Source organism: Lissotriton helveticus, chromosome 11 (assembly GCF_964261635.1).
Source record: "Lissotriton helveticus chromosome 11, aLisHel1.1, whole genome shotgun sequence".
In the NCBI taxonomy this organism is placed as follows: domain Eukaryota; kingdom Metazoa; phylum Chordata; class Amphibia; order Caudata; family Salamandridae; genus Lissotriton; species Lissotriton helveticus.
Genome location: NC_136072.1, coordinates 208165000 through 208188368, shown reverse-complemented (window position 1 = coordinate 208188368; position 23369 = coordinate 208165000). Strand labels below are relative to the sequence as shown.

Here is a 23369-nt window from a genome sequence, read left to right as displayed (position 1 = left end):
AGATGCGGGGAAACCAGTGGCACAGACTACACCGCCCCCTTCCGCCGGGAGGTACACGCTTCTGCTCCTGCGCAGGGGATCAGCGTCTCCTCATCAATTCCGCCGCGCGGCTTGAACAGCAAGCTGCGCCTCTCTTCCGCGGACTGCTCTCCTTCACGCCCCCTCGCGCCCTCCAGACAGAGACGCCTCGGCCTCACAAGCTGTAAAACCACACCGGGCACTGCTCTTCTAATCCGGGTAGGCTAGAACTTCGGCAGGAAGGCGGGGAGCTAGTCAATAACCCCAAGAGGGAACGAAGGGGTGAAGGTGGGACACAGCCGTCTGGGGAAAGGTCCAAAGTCCCTGGTTACTTGACTGGACCAGATCGGTTTCAGGCCAATGGTAGGGTTCGGTCAGCAGCACAAGGGGGAACGTCCTCTGAAAGATGCTGTCAGTTAATGAAACCAACTAGCCTCTCCTAGCGCGTCCTCCTCCGCACACTGCAGCCTCTCTCCTTTCACACTGGACTACACAAAATGGCCTCCTGCCCCCTGCCCTTTTATAGCCTAGCCTCACAGAGTCCAGTAGGGTCCAGAAGGTTCTGGAAGTCCTAATGTTAGCCTATGGGGCTGACTATGGGGTGGCAGTTGGTGACAGTTAGGGCCCTCCATTTTGTGACAACATGAGGTTTCCTGACAACACAGGCCTCTGGGCCTGAGGTAAAAGATTACAAGGGAGGAAAGAACACCTATCCCCCTGGTCAGCACCTAAAAAGTTAGTAGACAAAAAAAAGATTACCAAGGGTATGAGGGGCAAAAAGGGGACAAAATAAATAAAAATTAGGAGGGACATTGCCAAAAAGCCAGACAGGTCTAACAGGGGTTTACTAACAAAAACATATATACTTACATGTTTAATGAGTCTAGTTTTATACATTTGTAGTATAGAGATAGGAAATTCTCTGATTATCTGTGAATAAAATGTTTAAAATAGAGAATGAATCTGGTGAAATAGTGTTTAAAAAAAGCAGTTGGTGTATAACACAATATTAATGTATACTTACTATCTGATTTTCCAGGTGAAGAAATAGGAACATGTATTATGTATTTATTTGTAGTACTTTCTATCAGAAATGTAGAAGGAGATAAAAAGTAAATAAGTGCAAGAGTTAGGAGATATAAGTACATTATCACACTACTAATTTAGATTTCTACATAATGCACTGTTACTTACTTGAATAATTAGCTAGTGAGCTGGATCTTTAAAGATGTTTGGTCAGGAAGAAATCTTCAGAGTTTTGGCATCTTCTTTCTAAGAGTTAGCAGCACCAAATGGTAGAATGTATGTATCCCTTTTATAGTATGTGTATTTTGTGTGCTTTCATTTAATTGGTTGCAGGGTGAAAGGAAGGATTGTATAGGCTAGTTTGAATTTTTTTGGGTTAATTGGTATGTTTGTAGATGTGAGAATGGTGGTATGTGGTGATTTCTGCATTAAAGCCAGTTAGTTGTTAAATAAAATAGATATGTAAGTGGTTAAAAATAATGAAAATGTTAGTTAAATGTGCAGAATATTTTCCAAAAGATAGAACGCATTTTATAGAATGTATAGGAAATGTAGTTAAATAGGAAGGTGATAAAAGTAACAGGTATTATATGTAAAATGTTTTTTCTATAGAGCACTGACTTTTATAGACGATTAATATGGTATTTTAGACATGAAATGTAGAGAAAGCAACTCGATATTTTTTTTTTTTCGATATTTTTGTAGTCTATATTTTAGTAGTCGATATTTTTGTAGTGTTTGTGGTAATTTCATGAACAACGATATATTTGTAGTCGATATTTACTAAGGCGATATTTATGTATTCGAGATTGTTAATACTCGATATTTTGTAGTCGATATTTTAGTAGTTTGTGTAATAAGTATAGAAAGTCGATATTTTAGTACTCGATAAATTTGCTACGATATTTTAGTAAGTCGATAATGTGACCGTCGATAATATTTCAGTGATCCAATAAAACACACGTGCCCGTACCCACTTCAACTATATCTGTGTCTGTGTACTTATTATGTTTGTAAAATGCTGCTCCTGCGCCCTACCACATTATATTGTGCTGTAAACAGCGTATGCAACCATCTTATCTCTGCCAGTAACAAAAACTTCGATTATATAACTATCTCTCGCTCATTCTACAAATACAAATGTACAAAGTGGATCATTACAATACTGCAAAGAAAGTGTATAGTCAATTTATAAGTGTGTGCTATTTCTTGTTTTTTTTTAGCATATTTATATAGCGCGAAGTCGACCCAAAACTATATCAGCAATTTACATGAGCACCGTCTTTACAGTACATTTTCAGGCACACGTAGATTACGTCATTTCTCTACAATAACAGGAAATGGACGCGCCTTGAACACTGATTTCCAGAACCAAGTTAGACAGTATACCTGAATGACCACATACGTATATATATTAACTGCCCTTCATGTGCCAAAAACTGCAACCTAAAGCTTTCACAGCCCTGTATTACTACAGCTAAAACACTCCACTGAATGTACAACAAACATTCATATTCGCAGATATGCGTCATGTCCACCATCTTTTATGTGTGCAACGTTGGATGAATATAAGGTCAGTGATACCCAGTACCTTCCATGTTGCTATGTTGTGGAACTTTACAAACATAATGACACATTTGCGTTTAAGACCCAGGTGACTGCAGCACTACAACACGGACACCTGAATCATTTGATTTCTCATATAGCTCATAGCTCCGGAGTCATCGTTCACAGCCTCGCGTTCACAGCCTCGCGCAGCACAGGCATACGTCAGGCCAGCCCACTCCGCTTACACTACCTGGAAAATACAACAACGCTACATGGCCCAGATTTCCATTGTAGTGCTTTCTTACTTCCAGGTCTTGTTGTCAGAACGGCACACTCACACTTCCTCATGGCTGGTATACACCCTCACCACACCCATCCAGCACATGCGTCACTACACACGTGACCCTACCAATAACAAAGACGGGGCGCACATGCTCTACGCCATTTTAGAGTTGTTCCCATCGCAAGCACTGTGATCGCCCATCCTAGTGGTGCGAACACCTCATGTAGGCCTGAACTACCGAAGAGGGGGCCCCTCTACCACGTGCGTGGCCGCTTTCATCACTGAGTTAGTGGTACCGCAAGGACTGAGTGGGTGAGGAACCTGCGATGAAGATAGGTGCATGAGTATGTCCTTTGCCATAGTGATATCAAGACTTAGCACCAAATCTGAGACTTCATGGTGGCAGAGAGAGGGACTGCATGATGTAGAACGTACCCTGTCTGCGAAAAAGTGAGCAGTGAGGCCTGGGTGCGCAGCGGAGGGAGTAGATGGGGTGTAGCAGACTGGATACAAAAAGACGACGCAGCGATTTAGGCATACACAGTCCTATATACCGTATCTTATTGCATTTTTTTTTCCAATAGCAGGAAAGTTTTTATAGTTGGTCAAATGTCCGTCGCTCGTGATGATTGAAACCACGTGTATCACTGTGCACCACTTGCATTCACAACCGGATGGAAAACATTACTACTTTACTAATTCTTCATAAATCGAAGCCCATTAAACAAGTTGGAACTGTACAAATAGTTGTATTTTAAATGCGGGAGGGAAGGTGTGTGAAAGGGCGATGTTATTCTACTCCACATTAAGATAGTGACAATTGGCAATCATAACATCTTTCTTTTACTATCTTTTAGATATAGAGCTTCAGGGTGCACTATGTCCCGGCACCTGGTGGAAGACACACCGGTGACAGAAAGGTGAGCGGCGAATATTCTTTTCAGTCACTCTCTCACTTCCTCTCTCCTTTGATAAAGAAATGGCGCACAATCTTATCTTCCTATTTATCTAACAGGTTGTGTTTCACAAATTGGTGTCCCCCAACACCTCCAAAGCTAAACGATTGAGGATTCTGCGATGATGCGTGGCCATCGTAACAACGCCTGAGAAGGCTGCTTCGACACGTGGTGCACCCTCTTTGAATCATGCCAATGCCACAAGGTGAGCAAAGAAACTTGTTTCCGAAGCAAAGAGAAGTCACCTGTGGGTAGGGAGAATCGGTAGTATGCAGCAGCTTGACTGCGTAGGCATGTACAATTACCTCCGGGCAGTGAGAATGGATAGGTTGGAACTGTCTGGGTGCGCAAGAAAAGGCACTCACCTCCGGACTCTGGAAGTCAATGGGGTGCAACAGTCTGAGTACGCAGTAATGAGAACTCACCACTACGCAGTGGGAGTGAATGGGTATAGTACTCTGGGAGAAAAAGAGCGCACAGATACCACCTTGCAGTGGTAGTTGATGTAATGCAGTATCCTGAGTGTCCAAAGTCATAAATCAGAAATATACCTGTGCAGTTGTATGTACTCTGCTATTACTAACTCTATACTATCTTTCAGATCACTAAACTTGAGGGTGTACTATAAACCGGCACGTGCTTGGACACACAACGGAGGCAAAAAGGTGAGCTATGAAGATTATCTCCAGTATTAACACTACCTCTCCTGCTCCATCGATTACTTTCTCTCTCTCACACTTTCAATGTCGTTTTGTCTCTCATTTTCTCTCTCCTTCTCTCTCACATTGTTTCTCTTTCTCTTTTCAAGTTATGGACGCTGCTGTTCACTCTGCAGATAAATAAATCAAGGCTGAATTTAATACAGTCTGCAGTGTAGAAGCAAAGCGGACTTCAAGTTGTGAACTCCGTTTGCCACAGTGTTTACAACAGGTAAGCAGAGCAGCCTAGATACACAATGCCTCCAATTAAATGTGTTGCAAATAAACGATATTGTCCTGCATAATGACGTGATCTTTCACCTAATTCTGTCTCATCTCTGAATCATTTTAAAGACCTGCTGGACCATACTGTAGATCTGATGCAGTAGGCACTTCCCTACAGACACCTCTTAAACGCGGGCCTATGAGAGGGGTGGGATGTATCAGGCAAACTACAGACGTGCAAATAACCAAATATTGCCAAGTGTTATGTTAATTTGTGATCTTTGACCTCATTCAGTCACAACAATCTAATTTCAAACACTTATTTTCATTTTTGTTTTGCAGGTTACCTACCCTCCTACCATTGAAGTCCATCTCACATTTTGTTTATTATATTGGTATGTTGAAGTTACGCTTCCAGTTATTTATTATATTGTTATGTTAAAGTTACGTTTCTAGTTGTTCATTTTTGTTGTAATAAAAGTTCATTAAAAAAAAGTGTATACGTGTTCTTTTTCTGACAACATTTCACTATTATTTAGTGTGATAATCATATGCTTAGAGAAGATTTAACAATTAAAGTAGAAATTATGTTTATAACTAGAAGTATAATACTGAGGCTAACTCTTTACCAGCTCTTTACCAGAGTCTGTAGCTGCGATTAACGGTTCTTTGGAAAATATTAAAAACTCCAGCACAGTTACTGTTTGGATTAGCAACATCATGTGGTGAACATGTGACCTGTGTGCTCACCTAAGTGTTCCATGAACTGTTACTATGGTAACAGGCAGTAAGGGGGTAGGGTTGAAAGGTACTAGCTGTACAGAAACCGTTATATTTACACAGGATCCTCTACATGACAGAGGGGAAAGCAAACTGAGATGACAGAACACTGTGGAGCAGATTAACAAGCCCCTTGCATCACTTTCGCATCACTTTTCCCACGTTAAAAGTGAGGCAATAGTGGCGCAAGGGACTTGTAAATCTGCCCCTATGTACATTACGAGCAAAAGAAGTACACAACTCTTCGAAATCTTTATCGATCACAATTAGACAGTGTTGCTTCATGATTCACAATGCACTTCACTAAATACTTCGTGCCTATTTAAATGGGAGACGGGATTGTCGACATTACAAAACTTTGGGGCATATTTACAAAGATGGCGTTAAAATTATCGTCGCTTTAACGGCAGCAAGCTACAACTAAAACGGCGATAATGGACTTCAAAATCCTTTGTTGTCTTACCGGAGATTTTTTCAACACTGCTGTTTGCTATGGCAGGGTGAGAGCCGAGGCTCTCGCCCTGCCATAGCAAACTTGGTTTGCATTTTGAAAGAGAGAACACAAAAACCTACTCTCTCTTTTAAAATGCAAAGCAGAATGCTTTTCCCCACGGGGAGCCGCACATTAGCAGGTCCCCGTGTGCAAAAGTAATGGCGGCTTCCGAAGGACGCTGGGAGCTAACTGGAACCGTAGGGACATTGGGCCTCCACCCACAGTCCCCAATGTTGTATCCCATGGGATGGGATCCCGAGGAAGAATAAAAATTAATAGTAGGTGATATTTTTTTTACGGTAAAATTAGGAGTCTGTAATAGATATATTTACAAGGACAGTATTAAAATGTTCTGGTGTAAACCTGGGATTCTATTGGAATTCTCACTAATTCTCAAAAGCCTATTATTAAGCCCATTATGGCCGCTTTAACTGCACTTTCCTAACTCTAAAGCAAAGACTATTTTAACGGTGTCCTTGTAAATATGCCCCCAATATCGCGGGAAATACAGCGATAATTCTTGTTTGCAAGTGAAAAACTTGTTAATATAAGACTGTGGACTTAACATATCAATCCACCTCGCATATTAAACATGCTTAAGTCTACTTCAGAACAGATGTTAGGATCCGACATAAACCGCCATTAGCGAGAATTTTGCTATCGGTCCTCAAATTCAGGGCCGCCTTGTAAATACAACGCTGTTGTCATACCTCCCTCTTCCTTTTTATATTGTCATAGGAACACCTACCTTGCCACTGAGAATGCCTACATTGCAACTCATTGGAGATACAAGGCGAGCCCTTAGCAAACCGGCTGCTAACATGCATTAATGCATCTTAGCGTCGCCTAGTAAATAGGGCATATAATTTTCACCGCATTTTTTTTTTAAATTGCGGCGAAATGGCACTTGTTAATATGCCCTCAAGTTTGCTATGACACAGCGGGAACCTCGACTCCGACACTGCCATAGCAAACAGCAGTGTCCCGGGGGTAGACACCTCGAGACACAGCAGGAGCAGCTCATGGGGGTTGGTGTTCCCCAAGGCTCGACTGCTCCAGAATACAGACCACGTGGCCCCCCTCCCAAAATATAAAAAGCCCCGGAGGGTGGTAATCACTGGGGCTTAGACGAACCTTTGAGCTCCCTCACCCATTTATTTGTGGCCCCGAGGAATGGCGGTCCCGGGGCTACAGGGCCCCTCAGAATCCCCAGCAAATTTAATATTTTAGACCCCGGGATTTGGCCCTCCCAGGTAGCTAATTTTTAAACAAGCACAGGAGCCCGCGCTTTGTTTTTATTTTTATTATGGCGTATTCATGCACCCAGCGCACATTTCGCAGTTTTAAAAAAAATAATCTTTTTTTTGGGCCCTAGGGGTCCTTGTGGGACCCCCTAAGCAGGTCTAGAGGGACAAAATATTTCTTACCTGCCCCTTTTATACGTTTTGAACACTTGTCCCACTAATTTCTAGGTCCTCGCTTCTACAGAGGCACAAAATGGCTGCCAACACTTCCTGGTTTTGAATGTTGACAACCACTTGACAGTCAATTAGCGCGTGATCGGGACGGTGCGCTTAGAGTGCACGCAAGTTGCGCGGATCCACCGAGGCCATAGATATATATGTACTTTTAATTGTAATTTTCTCAAAACTACTGAACGAATTTACACCAGTCAAGCAAAAGTCACGAGTCTGAACAGAGGACTACTTCTTTTCCAAATTTGGTATAATTCAGTTCAGCCAATCGACTGTAGCCGCAATGAACGGTGCCTATAGAAAATTGCATGGAGAAAACACGTTTTGGGACCCCCCTTTTTTCTCGGCCCCGCTTCAAATGCAATATTTTAGACCCCGGGATTTGTCCTTCCTAGGTAGCTAATTTTTAAACAAGCACAGGAGCTCGTGCTTCGTTTTTATTTGTTTTACAGCGGGTCCATGCACCCAGCACACATTTCTCTGTTTTTTAATTACAAAAAAAAAATTGTGGGGCCCTAGGGGTCCTTGTGGAACCCCCTAAGCAGGTCTAGAGGGTCAAAATATTTCTTACCTGCCCCCTTTATACGTTTTAAACACTAATTTCTAGACCCTTGCTTCTACCGAGGCACAAAATGACAGCCAATACTTCTTGGTTTCCAATGTTGACAACCACTTGACAGCCAATTAGCATTCAGCACGTGATCAGGACGGTGCGTTTATGGTGCGCGCAAGATGCACGGATCCACCGAGGCTGTAGATATACATGTACTTTTAATTTTAATTTTCTCAGGAACTACTGAACGGATTTACACCATATAAGCAAAAGGCACGAGTCTGAACCAAGGACTACCACTTTGCCAAATTTGGTGTAATTCCGTTCAGCCGTTCGGGCTGTAGCCGCGATGAACGGTTCCTATGGAAAATTGCACTGGGAAAACACATTTTGGGACCCCCTTTTTTCTCAGCCCCGCTTCACGAATCACCCCAAGACTTTCAGGATAGGAGTGGACCGAAGCGCCCCACCAGTTTTGTAGCCGTGTCTAAAGGTCCCATAGAAAAAGCCATTTGAAAAATTTCAAATTCAATTTTCTCAAGAACTACTGGAGGGATTCTCACCAAACATAGCAAAGGCACATCTGCATACCAGGCCCTACCATTTTGCCAAGTTTGGTGTAATTCCATTCAGCCGTTCGGGCTGTAGCCGTGTCTAAAGGTCCCTATGGAAATTATCATGGGGAAAACACGTTTTGGGACCCCCCTTTCGGCCCCTGCTTGAGGAATCCCCCCAAAACTTTCAGGGAAGGAGCGGAGCGGAGCTGGCCAAAATTCTGGAAAATTACACGCAGATTCTTCAATCGGCGCCAAAGTTATTCCCAATAGAATGTTGAGAGCATATAGATATATAATTTGCTCAAATTCAATTTTCTCAACAACTACTGGAGGGATTTTCACCAAATATAGAAAAGGCACTACTGCACACCTGTCCCTACCATTTTGCCAAGTTTGGTGTAATTCCGTTCAGCCGTTCGAGCTGTAGCCGTGTCAGAATGTCCCTATGGAAATTAACATGGGGAAAACACGTTTTGGGACCCCCCTTTTTTCTCGGCCCCCGGTGATGAATCCCCTCGAAACTTTCAGGGAAGAAGCGGAGCGAGGCAAATTTGAGGAAAATTACAAACGGATCCCTCAATCGGCGCCAAAGTTATTCCCAATAGACTGTTCGGAATTTCCTATGGTAACTAGGTCCTAACTATATATACCTACTAGTGACCGCCAGTAGGTAATATATATATATATATATATATATATATATATATATATATATATATATATATATACATATATATATATATATATATATTTATATATATTACTGCTCCCAGCTTGGTGTCATTGTGCGAGGTGCACTCTAGGAGAGGTGAAGAGCTCCAAGCCTCAGCTCCAATAAACAGGTAAAAGGCACCAGCCGGCTGTTCCCCTTTCACAGTCCTGCTACCATCGTAGCCTTACGCGTTTCGAATATTTTCTTCCTCAGAGGCTGATGGTGGAGGGAAGCAACGTGCAGTGTCCAACCACAGTCCCTTATCTAGCTTGATAACACACCCTCTGATGGGCTGCTCGTGATAAGGCTGTGCACTGCTTAGTGGGAGTTGTGGTCGGAAAAAATATTATTTGCATCCATTTCATTTTCGTTGATCCTTTCTTTTCCTGTGGGTATTTCAAGCTCATAGATTGAGCCCCAGCCTGCGTGTGTCTTCAATTCCAGCACCTCTGCTCCAGGTCAGAGGCTCGTAGGATACTTGCCCCTGTGGCCCCCTGCTTCATAAGGTGGTGCACCTTGGCGGCACGACCGCCGCCTATGTATTACTGCTCCCAGCTTGGTGTCGTCGTGCGAGGTGCACTCTAGGAGAGGTGAAGAGCTCCAAGCCTCAGCTCCAATAAACAGGTAAAGGGCACCAGCCGGCTGTTCCCCTTTCACAGTCCTGCTACCATCGTAGCCTTACGCATTTCGAATATTTTCTTCCTCAGGGGCTGATGGTGGAGGGAAGCAATGTGCAGTGTCCAACCACAGTCCCTTATCTAGCTTGATAACACGCCCTCTGATGGGCTGCTCGTGATGAGGCTGTGCACTGCTTTATGGGATTTGTGGTCGGAAAAATTATTATTTGCATCCGTTTCATTTTCGTTGATCCTTTCTTTTACTGTGGGTATTTCAAGCTCATAGATTGAGCCCCAGTCTGCGTGTGCCTTCAATTCCAGCACCTCTGCTCCAGGTCAGAGGCTCGTAGGATACTTGCCCCTGTGGCCCCCTGCTTCAAAAGGTGGTGCACCTCGGCGGCACGACCGCCGCCTATGTATTGCTGCTCCCAGCTTGGTGTCATCATGCGAGGTGCACTCTAGGAGAGGTGAAGAGCTCCAAGCCTCAGCTCCAATAAACAGGTAAAAGGCACCAGCCGGCTGTTCCCCTTTCACAGTCCTGCTACCATCGTAGCCTTACGCGTTTCGAATATTTTCTTCCTCAGAGGCTGATGGTGGAGGGAAGCAACGTGAAGTGTCCAACCACAGTCCCTTATCTAGTTTGATAACACGCCCTCTGATGGGCTGCTCGTGATGAGGCTGTGCACTGCTTTATGGGAGTTGTGGTCGGAAAAATTATTATTTGCATCCATTTCATTTTCGTTGATCCTTTCTTTTACTGTGGGTATTTCAAGCTCATAGATTGTGCCCCAGTCTGCGTGTGTCTTCAATTCCAGCACCTCTGCTCCAGGTCAGAGGCTCGTAGGATACTTGCCCCTGTGGCCCCCTGCTTCAAAAGGTGGTGCACCTCGGCGGCACGACCGCCGCCTATATATTGCTGCTCCCAGCTTGGTGTCGTCGTGCGAGGTGCACTCTAGGAGAGGCGAAGAGCTCCAAGCCTCAGCTCCAATAAACAGGTAAAAGGCACCAGTCGGCTGTTACCCTTTCACAGTCCTGCTACCATGGTAGCCTTACGCGTTTCGAATATTTTCTTCCTCAGAGGCTGATGGTGGAGGGAAGCAACGTGCAGTGTCCAACCACAGTCCCTTATCTAGCTTGATAACACGCCCTCTGATGGGCTGCTCGTGATGAGGCTGTGCGCTGCTTTATGGGAATTGTGGTCGGAAAAATTATTATTTGCATCCATTTCATTTTCGTTGATCCTTTCTTTTACTGTGGGTATTTCAAGCTCATAGATTGAGCCCCAGTCTGCGTGTGCCTTCAATTCCAGCAGCTCTGCTCCAGGTCAGTGGCTCGTAGGATACTTGCCCCTGTGGCCCCCTGCTTTAAAGGTGGTGCACCTCGGCGGCACGACCGCCGCCTATGTATTGCTGCTCCCAGCTTGGTGTCGTCATGCGAGGTGCACTCTAGGAGAGGTGAATAGCTCCGAGCCTCAGCTCCAATAAACAGGTAAAAGGCACCAGCCGGCTGTTCCCCTTTCACAGTCCTGCTACCATCGTAGCCTTACGCGTTTCGAATATTTTCTTCCTCAGAGGCTGATGGTGGAGAGAAGCAACGTGCAGTGTCCAACCACAGTCCCTTATCTAGCTTGATAACACGCCCTCTGATGGGCTGCTCGTGATGAGGCTGTGCACTGCTTTATGGGAGTTGTGGTCGGAAAAATTATTATTTGCATCCATTTCATTTTCGTTGATCCTTTCTTTTACTGTGGGTATTTCAAGCTCATAGATTGAGCCCCAGGCTGCGTGTGCCTTCAATTCCAGCACCTCTGCTCCAGGTCAGAGGCTCGTAGGATACTTGCCCCTGTGGCCCCCTGCTTCAAAAGGTGGTGCACCTCGGCGGCACGACCGCCGCCTATGTATTACTGTTCCCAGCTTGGTGTCGTCGTGCGAGGTGCACTCTAGGAGAGGTGAAGAGCTCCAAGCCTCAGCTCCAATAAACAGGTAAAAGGCACCAGCCGGCTGTTCCCCTTTCACAGTCCTGCTACCATCGTAGCCTTACGCGTTTCGAATATTTTCTTCCTCAGAGGCTGATGGTGGAGGGAAGCAACGTGCAGTGTCCAACCACAGTCCCTTATCTAGCTTGATAACACGCCCTCTGATGGGCTGCTCATGATGAGGCTGTGCACCGCTTTATGGGAGTTGTGGTCGGAAAAATTATTATTTGCATCCATTTCATTTTCGTTGATCCTTTCTTTTACTGTGGGTATTTCAAGCTCATAGATTGAGCCCCAGTCTGCGTGTGCCTTCAATTCCAGCACCTCTGCTCCAGGTCAGAAGCTTGTAGGATACTTGCCCCTGTGGCCCCCTGCTTCAAAAGGTGGTGCACCTCGGCGGCACGACCGCCGCCTATGTATTGCTGCTCCCAATTGGTGTCGTCATGCGAGGTGGACTCTAGGAGAGGTGAAGAGCTCCAAGCCTCAGCTCCAATAAACAGGTAAAAGTCACCAGCCGGCTGTTTCCCTTTCACAGTCCTGCTACCATCGTAGCCTTACGCGTTTTGAATATTTTCTTCCTCAGAGGCTGATGGTGGAGAGAAGCAACGTGCAGTGTCCAACCACAGTCCCTTATCTGGCTTGATAACACGCCCTCTGATGGGCTGCTCGTGATGAGGCTGTGCACTGCTTTATGGGAGTTGTGGTCGGAAAAATTATTATTTGCATCCATTTCATTTTCGTTTATCCTTTCTATTACTGTGGGTATTTCAAGCTCATAGATTGAGCCCCAGTCTGCGTGTGTCTTCAATTCCAGCACCTCTGCTCCAGGTCAGAGGCTCGTAGGATACTTGCCCCTGTGGCCCCCTGCTTCAAAAGGTGGTGCACCTCGGCGGCACGACTGCCGCCTTTGTATTACTGCTCCCAGCCTGGTGTCGTCGTGCGAGGTGCACTCTAGGAGAGGTGAAGAGCTCCAAGCCTCAGCTCCAATAAACAGGTAAAAGGCACCTGAGATTACTGCAAATGTCGCCTGAGGCTTGAGCCGGGCGGTGCACTCTTTTTCTCTTGCTGCTATTTTTAATTACTATTTGTGAGCACTTGCCCTTTGTGTCCTTTCCCCCCTGCACGAGCGCGCGAATTTAGCGCGACGCTCGGTGTCTATATCGATTTTGGGTGAAGACACTATTTTTATCTTTATTTTTACTGGATTGCACTCACCCCACTTAGCGCTGCCTTCCCCTGAGGGTCCGGCCGATTTCAGGGCTATTTCGACCTGGGGCACGGCGGAGCTATTGTGGCGGCCATCTTAGGTTGGATTATCCTCCCTTGGGGGCGAGAGGCACCGGTATAAAAACAGTCAAGGGACTAATTTGCGAGATTACTGCAAATGTCGCCTGAGGCTTGAGCCGGGCGGTTCACTCTTTTTCTCTTGCTGCTATTTTTAATGACTATTTGTGAGCACTTGCCCTTTGTGTCCTTTCCCCCCTGCACGAGCGCGCGAATTTAGCGCGACGCTTGGTGTCTACATCGATTTTGGGTGAAGCCACTATTTTTATCTTTATTTTTACTGGATTGCACTCACCCTACTTAGCGCTGCCTTCCCCTGAGGGTCCGGCCGATTTCAGGGCTGTTTCGACCTGGGGCACGGGCGGAGCTATTGTGGCGGCCATCTTAGGTTGGATTATCCTCCCTTGGGGGCGAGAGGCACCGGTATAAAACCAGTCAAGGGACTAACTTGCGAGATTACTGCAAATGTCGCCTGAGGCTTGAGCCGGGCGGTTTACTCTTTTTCTCTTGCTGCTATTTTTAATTACTATTTGTGAGTACTTGCCCTTTGTGTCCTTTCCCCCCTGCACGAGCGCGTGAATTTAGCGCGACGCTTGGTGTCTACATCGATTTTGGGTGAAGACACTATTTTTATCTTTATTTTTACTGGATTGCACTCACCCTACTTAGCGCTGCCTTCCCCTGAGGGTCCGGCCGATTTCAGGGCTGTTTCGACCTGGGGCACGGGCGGAGCTATTGTGGTGGCCATCTTAGGTTGGATTATCCTCCCTTGGGGGCGAGAGGCACCGGTATAAAAACAGTCAAGGGACTAATTTGCGAGATTACTGCAAATGTCGCCTGAGGCTTGAGCCGGGCGGTTCACTCTTTTTCTCTTGCTGCTATTTTTAATTACTATTTGTGAGCAGTTGCCCTTTGTGTCCTTTCCCCCCTGCACGAGCGTGCTAATTTAGCGCGACGCTTGGTGTCTACATCGATTTTGGGTGAAGACACTATTTTTATCTTTATTTTTACTGGATTGCACTCACCCTACTTAGCGCTGCCTTCCCCTGAGGGTCCGGACGATTTCAGGGCTGTTTCGACCTGGGGCACGGGCGGAGCTATTGTGGCGGCCATCTTAGGTTGGATTATCCTCCCTTGGGGGCGGGAGGCACCGGTATAAAAACAAACGGCCATGACTCCGCGCAGCGGACGCGCTCAGCGGGCGCGCCGTACTCGCGCCGGAGTCAAGCCAGAGTCCAGCCTGTCTGCACCCGTCCGCGCACTGGCTGGGTGCAGGACCAGGAACCCTGCTGGGATCAATACCAAATGGAGTTATAGCACACAGGATTTGTTAGCCCTAAAACCGGAATCCAGATGCGATCTTCATAAATTAGATCCCTCAGGCTGGACAGGCCCGGTGAGTTGTCAGAATTGCCACTGCACTTTCTCGTGGTCTCCGGTTTCCGCCCTTTCAACACCCCATTATACTTTGAAGGCAGGCTTAATCAATGCCAGATCCTTGCCGAAGCATGCCCAGCATATTCAGGACCTTCTTATCGACGATAACTTAGATTGTCTCTTTATCACAGAGACTTGGCTTAAACCATGGTGTACCCCCGACCTAGTACATGCTCTACCTCCAGGGTATGGTATTCAAAGGGCTGACAGAGGAAATGAACAACGGGGGGAGGAGTGGCTATCATAGACAGAGATACACTTGGCTGTTCTGTGACTGAACTTCATGAGCTAAAGGATGCGGAAGGGATGGGCTTCTGTCTTAAAATTCACGATAACTTCTCCTTTGCTGGGGCACTTATCTACCGCCCACCTGGACCATGCACAGGTTTTCTGGGGAGTATTGGAGACGCGCTAAGCCCATTGATACTTAGATACTCTAATTTTACTTTGTTGGGAGACATAAATATCCACCTAGAGTCCACAATGGAAGCATCTGCTGCCTCCTATAGGGAAACCATGGGCGTACTGGGTCTCACTATTTGTGACACTGAAGCCACCCATGAGGCCGGACATACGATAGATTGCATTGTCACTAATCTAGCTACGTTAACAACTGACCGCCCTAAACCACAAACGTGGACGGACCATGCACTAATCCCTTTTACGTTCCCTTCGGAGATTAATAGAAAGAATAAATATGTAGAAGACTGTAACCAGGCCTGACGAAATGAGTGGAAAGCTATAATGACCCACCCAGAACTAACTACAATGGCTAGAGAATGCAGACCTAAGTTAGTAGGACCACCTAATTTAAACACCTTTAGGGTTTGGATGAATGAACTGAAAGGTATGGCTGGACAGGGAAGAAGCAAAAGTAGACTTGGGAAAAAGAAGACGTCCGCCCCCTGGTTCGACCGAGAACTTAAAAATAAACAGGGGGAGCTACGAAGAGCTGAACGCAGCTGGCGGAAAAATTATCGCAGCATAGAACGTAGTAAATATAAAAAAAATTAAGAGTGCTTACCACGCACTAATTTAACAGGCAAAAATGAAGCATTTTACGTCAGCAATAGACAGAGGTAATAACAAACATAAAGCGATTTTTAAAATCGTGAATGATTTTAATAAACCTAAGTGTCTAATGCAGGACATTCCGCCCTCACAAATGCTCTGTGACTCTATCGCAGACTTCTTTGAAGAAAAGGTTCAGGGGCCGACGAAGGATTTCGAGGTCCCCATACCAGGTTCAAAGAAAGAGGCCGACAACACTAGGCAGGATGTAACCCAGCTTACAGCCTTTTGTACAATCAGTCTGGAGGAGACTAAACGAGCAATTTTGGCAACAAAATCAGGCTCACCATTTGACCCGTGCCCAATTGGACTCCTGCACCTTATTGCAGAAACTGTCCACCCAGTCGTAAATGACATTGTTAATAACTCACTGTCTACGGCCAATGTCCCCCCAGAGTGGAAACTAGCAGCAGTGAAACCACTGCAAAAAAAACAACTCCCCGACCCCACTATACTTTCAAATCTACGTCCCATCTCACTACTTCCGGCACTGTGTAAAATATCAGAGTCGATAGTAAATAAACAGCTTACACGCTTTCTGGAAGATAGTGAAGCATGGCACCCTAACCAAGCAGGTTTCAGGGCTCAACATTCCACGGAATCAGCCCTCCTGTTCACTACTGAAACTATCCGCTCAGCCTTAGATCAAGGTAAGAAGGCCGTCTTGATATTATTAGATCTGTCGGCGGCCTTCGACACGGTCTCTCATGCTATCCTAATAGACCGGCTAATAACATCTGGCATCACAGGCATAGCCCTGGAGTGGATAAAGAATTTCCTAAGTGAAAGGAGACAAGTGGTGACCTTGGGGGAATTCCGTTCCAGTGAGAAACCACTGTTAACGGGAGTGCCTCAAGGTTCCAGTTTGAGTCCGACATTGTTCAATGTCTACACCGCACCCCTGATAAAGTTGATATCATCATTCGGCATGGATGTAATAGCATATGCCGACGATACACAACTTATCCTGGTAATGGATAAAGATAACCAGGTTTGGGAGGAAAAACTTAAATGTTGCCTAACGGCCACCTTTGACTGGATGCGGAGAAATCACCTAAAATGCAACACAGGCAAAACTGAGATCATGCCAATAGGCCCAAAAAATGAATTCATTCCCAGATTATGGTGGCCTGAAAAGGCAGAAATACCGCCTCACACTACCATCTCGGCCCGCAACCTTGGGGTACACTTTGATGCCGACCTGTCCTTTAAACATCAGGCAGCAAAAGTGGCAGGCACCTGTTTTGGGGTGATAAAGGGGCTCAGGAAGTTATTTGACTCGCTGCCCTTTGAAGCAAGGAAAACAGTTACGGTTGCATTAGTGACATCACACATTGATTATTGCAACAGCCCGTATGCTGGCACTAATAAAGTGGTCACCCATAAACTCCAGATGGTACAGCATGCGGCAGCAAGGCTGGTTTTAAAATGGCCGAGAAAATCCTCAGCAACCAAAGATCTTAACGCACTACATTGGTTGCCTATAACAAAAAGGGTCTTGTACAAATTGCTTGTAATCACCTTTCGAGCTGCCCAGGAAATTCGTAAGATACTGTCCAACTCGAACATTACGATCCCTAAATGCCAACCTACTGACCGTTCCAGGGTTCAGACTCAAAACCCGAGGGGGCAAATCCCTGGCGGTATTAGGTGCAAAAGCGTGGAATGTCCTCCCCCCACACCTAAGAGCTCTGGACAAGGAACCAGATTTCCGTAAACAATTAAAAACCGGGATCTGCAACCTTCCGGACATAACGGCCAGAGCCCTAGTGTGATTCCGGTCCTGGTTAAACCAAGCAGTAAGGTTGACTTTGCAGGGGCGCAGAGATGCTCCTTGGAGCGATTGTTGCGCGGTATAAATGGGCAATTACATTACATTACATTACCAGCCGGCTGTTCCCCTTTCACAGTCCTGCTACCATCGTAGCCTTACGTGTTTTGAATATTTTCTTCCTCAGAGGCTGATGGTGGAGGGAAGCAACGTGCAGTGTCCAAACACAGTCCCTTATCTAGCTTGATAACACGCCCTCTGATGGGCTGCTCGTGATGAGGCTGTACACTGCTTTATGGGAGTTGTGGTCGGAAAAATTATTATTTGCATCCATTTTATTTTCGTTGATCCTTTCTTTTACTGTGGGTATTTCAAGCTCATAGATTGAGCCCCAGCCTGCGTGTGTCTTCAATTCCAGCACCTCTGCTCCAGGTCAGAGGCTCGTAGGATACTTGCCCCTGCGGCCCCCTGCTTCATAAGGTGGTGCACCTCGGCGGCACGACCGCCGCCTATGTATTACTGCTCCCAGCTTGTTGTCGTCGTGAGAGGTGCACTCTAGGAGAGGTGAAGAGCTCCAAGCCTCAGCTCCAATAAACAGGTAAAAGGCACCAGCCGGCTGTTCCCCTTTCACAGTCCTGCTACCATCGTAGCCTTACGCGTTTCAAATATTTTCTTCCTCAGAGGCTGATGGTGGAGGGAAGCAACGTGCAGTGTCCAACCACAGCCCCTTATCTAGCTTGATAACACGCCCTCTGATGGGCTGCTCGTGATGAGGCTGTGCACTGCTTTATGGGAGATGTGGTCGGAAAAAAAAAATATATATATATATATTAATTAGCTAAACGTAAAAGGATGCAGCAAAAATTGTGCTTCTCCAGCGTCAACATTTGGAACTGTGTTTTTGCAAAAAGTGTGAATGAAGAAAGGATTCACATTATAGATACTATAATGATACAGGCATAAAAGAACCTGAGGTTAATTCCATTGAAACTCAGCAGGTTCAATCCTGACATCATCCTCCAAGTAATACATACTCCCTTCTCCAACACAGCGCTTTTCAGGCAATACTAGGGAAATGTTCTGTGCCTTACAACACAGAATATTCATGTTTAGAATAGAGTATTACAGTATGTTGGTGGGGTCTTGATAACAGATAGCTATCTTGGAAGGATTTCCTTTAGTTTATTCTCTTGATTAGTTCAGTATATATTGTTTCAAAATCTTGATTTTGCTCCAAACAAAGCAAGATATTTCTCTGTGGGTATAGGTATTGAAGGAATGTAATACTATAGACTTTTGTGTAGTTTCTGTGCAAGCCCCTAGTAACCAAATGGTTGTTTTCCTACAAATTTATTGATTACTGGCTTGAGCAGTTGGTGAAAGTCAACACTGATAATATCAGGGTTTGGATATGAAGGTTTGTCCTCCATTAGGGTTCCCTAGGCTATTGGGCCTATACTCCTGCAACAGAATTCTTTGCTTTTCGTTATCAATCTCCAAGATTGCTGCCATTTTGTCTTGTGAATGATGTTTTAATATAAACACTAGAATGAGTACCTTACTTACATGGACTCAGTGTGCCCAGTACTTTTAAAAGGACTTTGTAGCTTACAGATGCATAAAATACACTAGTGTCAAAAGAGTAGGTAAAGGCACAGATAGCAGCACCCATGAAGGAATTTAAGCCCGAAAGTGTTGATTTACAAAGAGGAACAAATGACTTTTAGCAGTTTTCTGTGAACCCAGATTGCCCTTGTTGTAAACAGGCGCAAAGTTGCTGGGACGATGGCTCCAGTATATGCTTTCCAAAGATATTAGTGGTATACATGAGATATACAAAGCTGGGAATCAAAGCATAGATGCCTGCACAAGTTCAAAAAAATCCCTTATCAGTATTAAAGAAGCACAGAGGTGCAAACACGGGCTGGAGGCAAAATTCCATATACCTCCTAAATTCAGAAGCTGATTCAAAGAACCTAGCATTCCTCAGATATACATGAACATGTTAGCCCAGCACACTCAATATATAAATGTCACAAAGTATACAATCAGTAATACAGAAATTTTTCCGAAGGCGAGTCGATGTTGGATTTCAGTTCATTCTTTATTTTTCATTCTTTAAAAAACTTTTGAAACCGCCAACGCGTTTCATCCCATCCAGGGACTTCTTCAGGGCTACAAAAGTACGTATAAAAAAACTATTTACAATTTATACAATTTCATTCATCAAAAACATCAACTTTAAAATATCACAATTTATTGATCGAAAATTATCTCCTCTTCTATCATCCACATTTTTGAGTATACTATCACAGAGGTATAACATTCGGGACCCATATTAAGTGAAAACCCAAAAACCGTGAAGTGGAGAAGGGAGGAACAACTCCATCTGTCATAACTTAATACAAGTGGTAAGACATTCAAAAAGGACAACATACCTCGCAATGTAAAGTACAAGTATTCTAATTGTTAATTCCTCATTGGGTCAGGACGGAAGATTCTGTAAAATGGTTAAGAAATGGGTATTAAATTAATTTATGGGGTAACTATGTATAGTATATATGCTGTGATATCTAACCGGTTATGGATTACTTACTTTCAGATTTAATGCGCTTCCTTAATAGTTAGTTTCCATGTAATTTTAGCAGGTAACTTTTCGTGATTTGATCAGCACAAAGTCCTGAAAATATATAAATAAATTACAGAATCTTCCGTCCTGACCCAATGAGGAATTAACAATTAGAATACTTGTACTTTACATTGCGAGGTATGTTGTCCTTTATGAATGTCTTACCACTTGTATTAAGTTATGACAGATGGAGTTGTTCCACCCTTCTCCACTTCACGGTTTTTGGATTTTCACTTAATATGGGTCCTGAATGTTATACCTCTGTGATAGTATACTCAAATATTTGGATGATAGAAGAGGAGATAATTTTCAATCAATAAATTGTGATATTTTAAAGTCGATGTTTTTGATGAATGAAATTGTATAAATTGTAAATAGTTTTTTTTATATGTACTTTTGTAGCCCTGAAGAAGTCCCTGGAAGGGACGAAACGCGTTGGCGGTTTCAAAAGTTTTTTAAAGAATGAAAAATAAAGAATGAACTGAAATCCAACATCGACTCGCCTTCGGAAAAATTTCTGTATTACTGATTGTATACTTTGTGACATTTGTATATTGAGTGTGCTGGGCTAACATGTTCTGGTATACGTGAGAGTCATGGTACCCATGCCCAGGATTCACATTAGTGTTGACGACTCATGAACCACAAATGTATTTCTCATGCCTTGTAAAGGGCATATTAATTCTGAACATTTCTCTTGCAAATACAAAGTGGGGAAAATTAAAAGCAATCATTCTAAAGGTGCGGATGCAAATATTTATTTATCTTTGTGGTCTTGGCAACAAGCAAATTGCGCCTGTTGAATATATGTCAGTGATAAAAATGTGCTTTTTCATTGATTTAAATTATTTTTTTGTGGCTTGCATTGGGGTCAATTTGTTTGTAGTGCACGGGGAAATGTTTTTTATTAGATAGAAATGTGTATTTTGCGCAGAGGGACACAATTAAGGCAAAGCATTTTTTTCTCCTTGTGATTTTTTTTTTAATGTGAACAGAACTCATGAATGACCAAGTGGGGGATGGCCGGGTGTCTGAAAAAGTTGGACCATAAAAATTATGCAGGTGAATGAATTTCTGTGCAGGAGCCCAGCACCTCATTTTCAGCGATATTTTTAATTTTCTGTTTACATTGCTTAGAGTAATAAGGTACAACCTTTTGTCATCCATCAGGTAAAAAATATCTTCCCAGAATACTTGCCGGAATTAGAAGAGAAGAACCATGGTTTAGTTTATCACCTAAAGTGGAAAAGTAAGTGATTTTCAATGCATGAATCTGTGCAGAGCTTCAGATATCTGCACTAACATTTTTTTAAATGTGAAGTTTATCCATACTTAAAGCAGAAATTGATGGTTCTGCGCAAATTGTTGCCTGTCCTTCCATTACTGCTGTATTCAAACTTTCATCTGTTTTTCATGCATGCTATTGTGACTTGTCTTAACTCCACAAGGTGATCTGCACCAGGCAGGACACTTTACCTCCTTTGAAAATGAGGAATTTAGTTGAGAAGATTATGACTCAAGCTATAATATTGGAAATAAGTGATTACCTTTGGAAGGGAAAATCCCTTTCAGGTGCAAATTAGAGATACTTATTCTGAGCCCGATCAAGCCAAACTGTAGTGATCTTTGGCATGATTTTGCTAACAGTAGATCTCTAATATTCCTTGTTATATAGTAAATAACAGGAGGAAGACAGGAGTATGCCTGGCTTACTTTGGAATTTAGTAGTACGCTAGGAATACTGCAAGAGTAAGTTACACCAGAATATTTTTTGAATTGAGCCCTTTTTGGTGTAGAATAAGACATCACTAAGATACATCGGATGACATAAATCTTGCGTTACATGTTAAATCTATGTATGCAGCAGGAGAGATAAGTAAAATAAATGTATACTTACCCTGCAATGTAGGGGATGCAAAATTATTTTAGAACAGTATTGTTGGCCTTGATACATTGACATACAAGCATGCTTTTGTGAAAGGGAGTTACAGTCACTTAGTGTCAGGCAGCTGCAAAGCAGCTATCAACTTTGTCCTGGCACACAGTCACAAATTGGGGTCTTTAGCACTTCTTAGCCAAAGATAAGAGAAAAGCACCTGACTGGCAACTGGAGTATACTCAGATAGATTCTGGAATCACAGAGTCCATGATAGTCGTTTTGTGGTTTGACAAATCTTGTATTACAGATATATCAAATGAGTATTTATGTTTCTTCGGAGATGTCCTTAGCATTATTTAGCTTATCCTTGTATTGTACCATGCCTTCCCTGATCAGATGTTCTTTTTTACTGTATTAAATCTCCCTCTGTTTCCTGGTCTTACCACTAACTTTGTTCTACTACACATAAGCAGAAGATGTTTGTTCTTTTTTCATCTTCATTGATACATTTGAATTTGTGAGGTATATTTTATTGTCAATGGGCCAGCATTCAGTCGACCACTGGTGCTTGTATGTTTTACATATGGGCAATCATCAATATCAATTTTGTGGAAAAATTATAATCTCTTATTCAATGTGTCTCCCCTTTCAGATGGTGGCATACACAGTGTTGTGCCACTTGTTAATAATTAATGATGTTGCCTAATTCTTTTGCACTGAAATATACAAAAAGTGATGGATGGAATGCTTGATTTAATCTCAGCCATCAGTAATTACTCAGGACTGCATCCCAGGCCATCGTTATTTTGCACACCATACCACCTCAGTTTGGACCAAGCCATATGCAGATCAGTCTTGACCCTGCTCCAATGAGAACAGTCCAGCTCAAACTGCCAGGCTTGCCTCTTTTATATCATGGCCGAAAGTATATAGTTGGTTTAGAGGATGGTGTTGGATAGCTCTTAATAAACTTGCAGTTCCGAAATTTTCAAATTGAATACATACTTTTTATTTTTGTCTGAAAAAAAGTTACCCTGGTGAGGAAATCAACCCCAGTTTCACAGGGCATTAGGCAAGTTATCCAACCATGTTTTGCTGCAATGAAGACTTTTCTTTTGAAGAGTAATACATATATAGTTACCTGCTTTTTTCGGAAATTATTCTTTTTATGTCAGATTGACCTGCTGCACCGCACTGATTTGTGTACCGGTCTCAACCAAGAATTACATATTTTTCTTCATGGCTTCACATCAGTTATACATGTTGACTTCATTTAGGCCACTGTTGCAATGACCAACTGTAATTCAGATGCATGGCCATTGGCTACTGATGAGGCTTATGGTCTAGTGACTCTGATGTTTTTTTAATTGGTCAGTTCATCC

At 43.8% G+C, this 23369-nt stretch overlaps 1 protein-coding gene across 3 annotated transcripts in view; it reads left to right on the top strand.

Moving 5' to 3' along the window:
• Nucleotides 1–23369, top strand: part of ERICH6 (glutamate rich 6) — a 407363-nt gene that overhangs the window by 66919 nt on the left and 317075 nt on the right. For 2 of the 3 annotated variants that reach the window (XM_078666090.1, XM_078666089.1), the window contains exon 2: nt 21279–21357. In XM_078666090.1, the coding sequence (XP_078522216.1) occupies nt 21279–21357 (79 nt within the window). Of the gene's footprint in view, nt 1–21103; nt 21171–21278; nt 21358–23369 lie in introns of all 3 variants that reach the window. The other variant, XM_078666091.1, reaches the window with a different exon arrangement.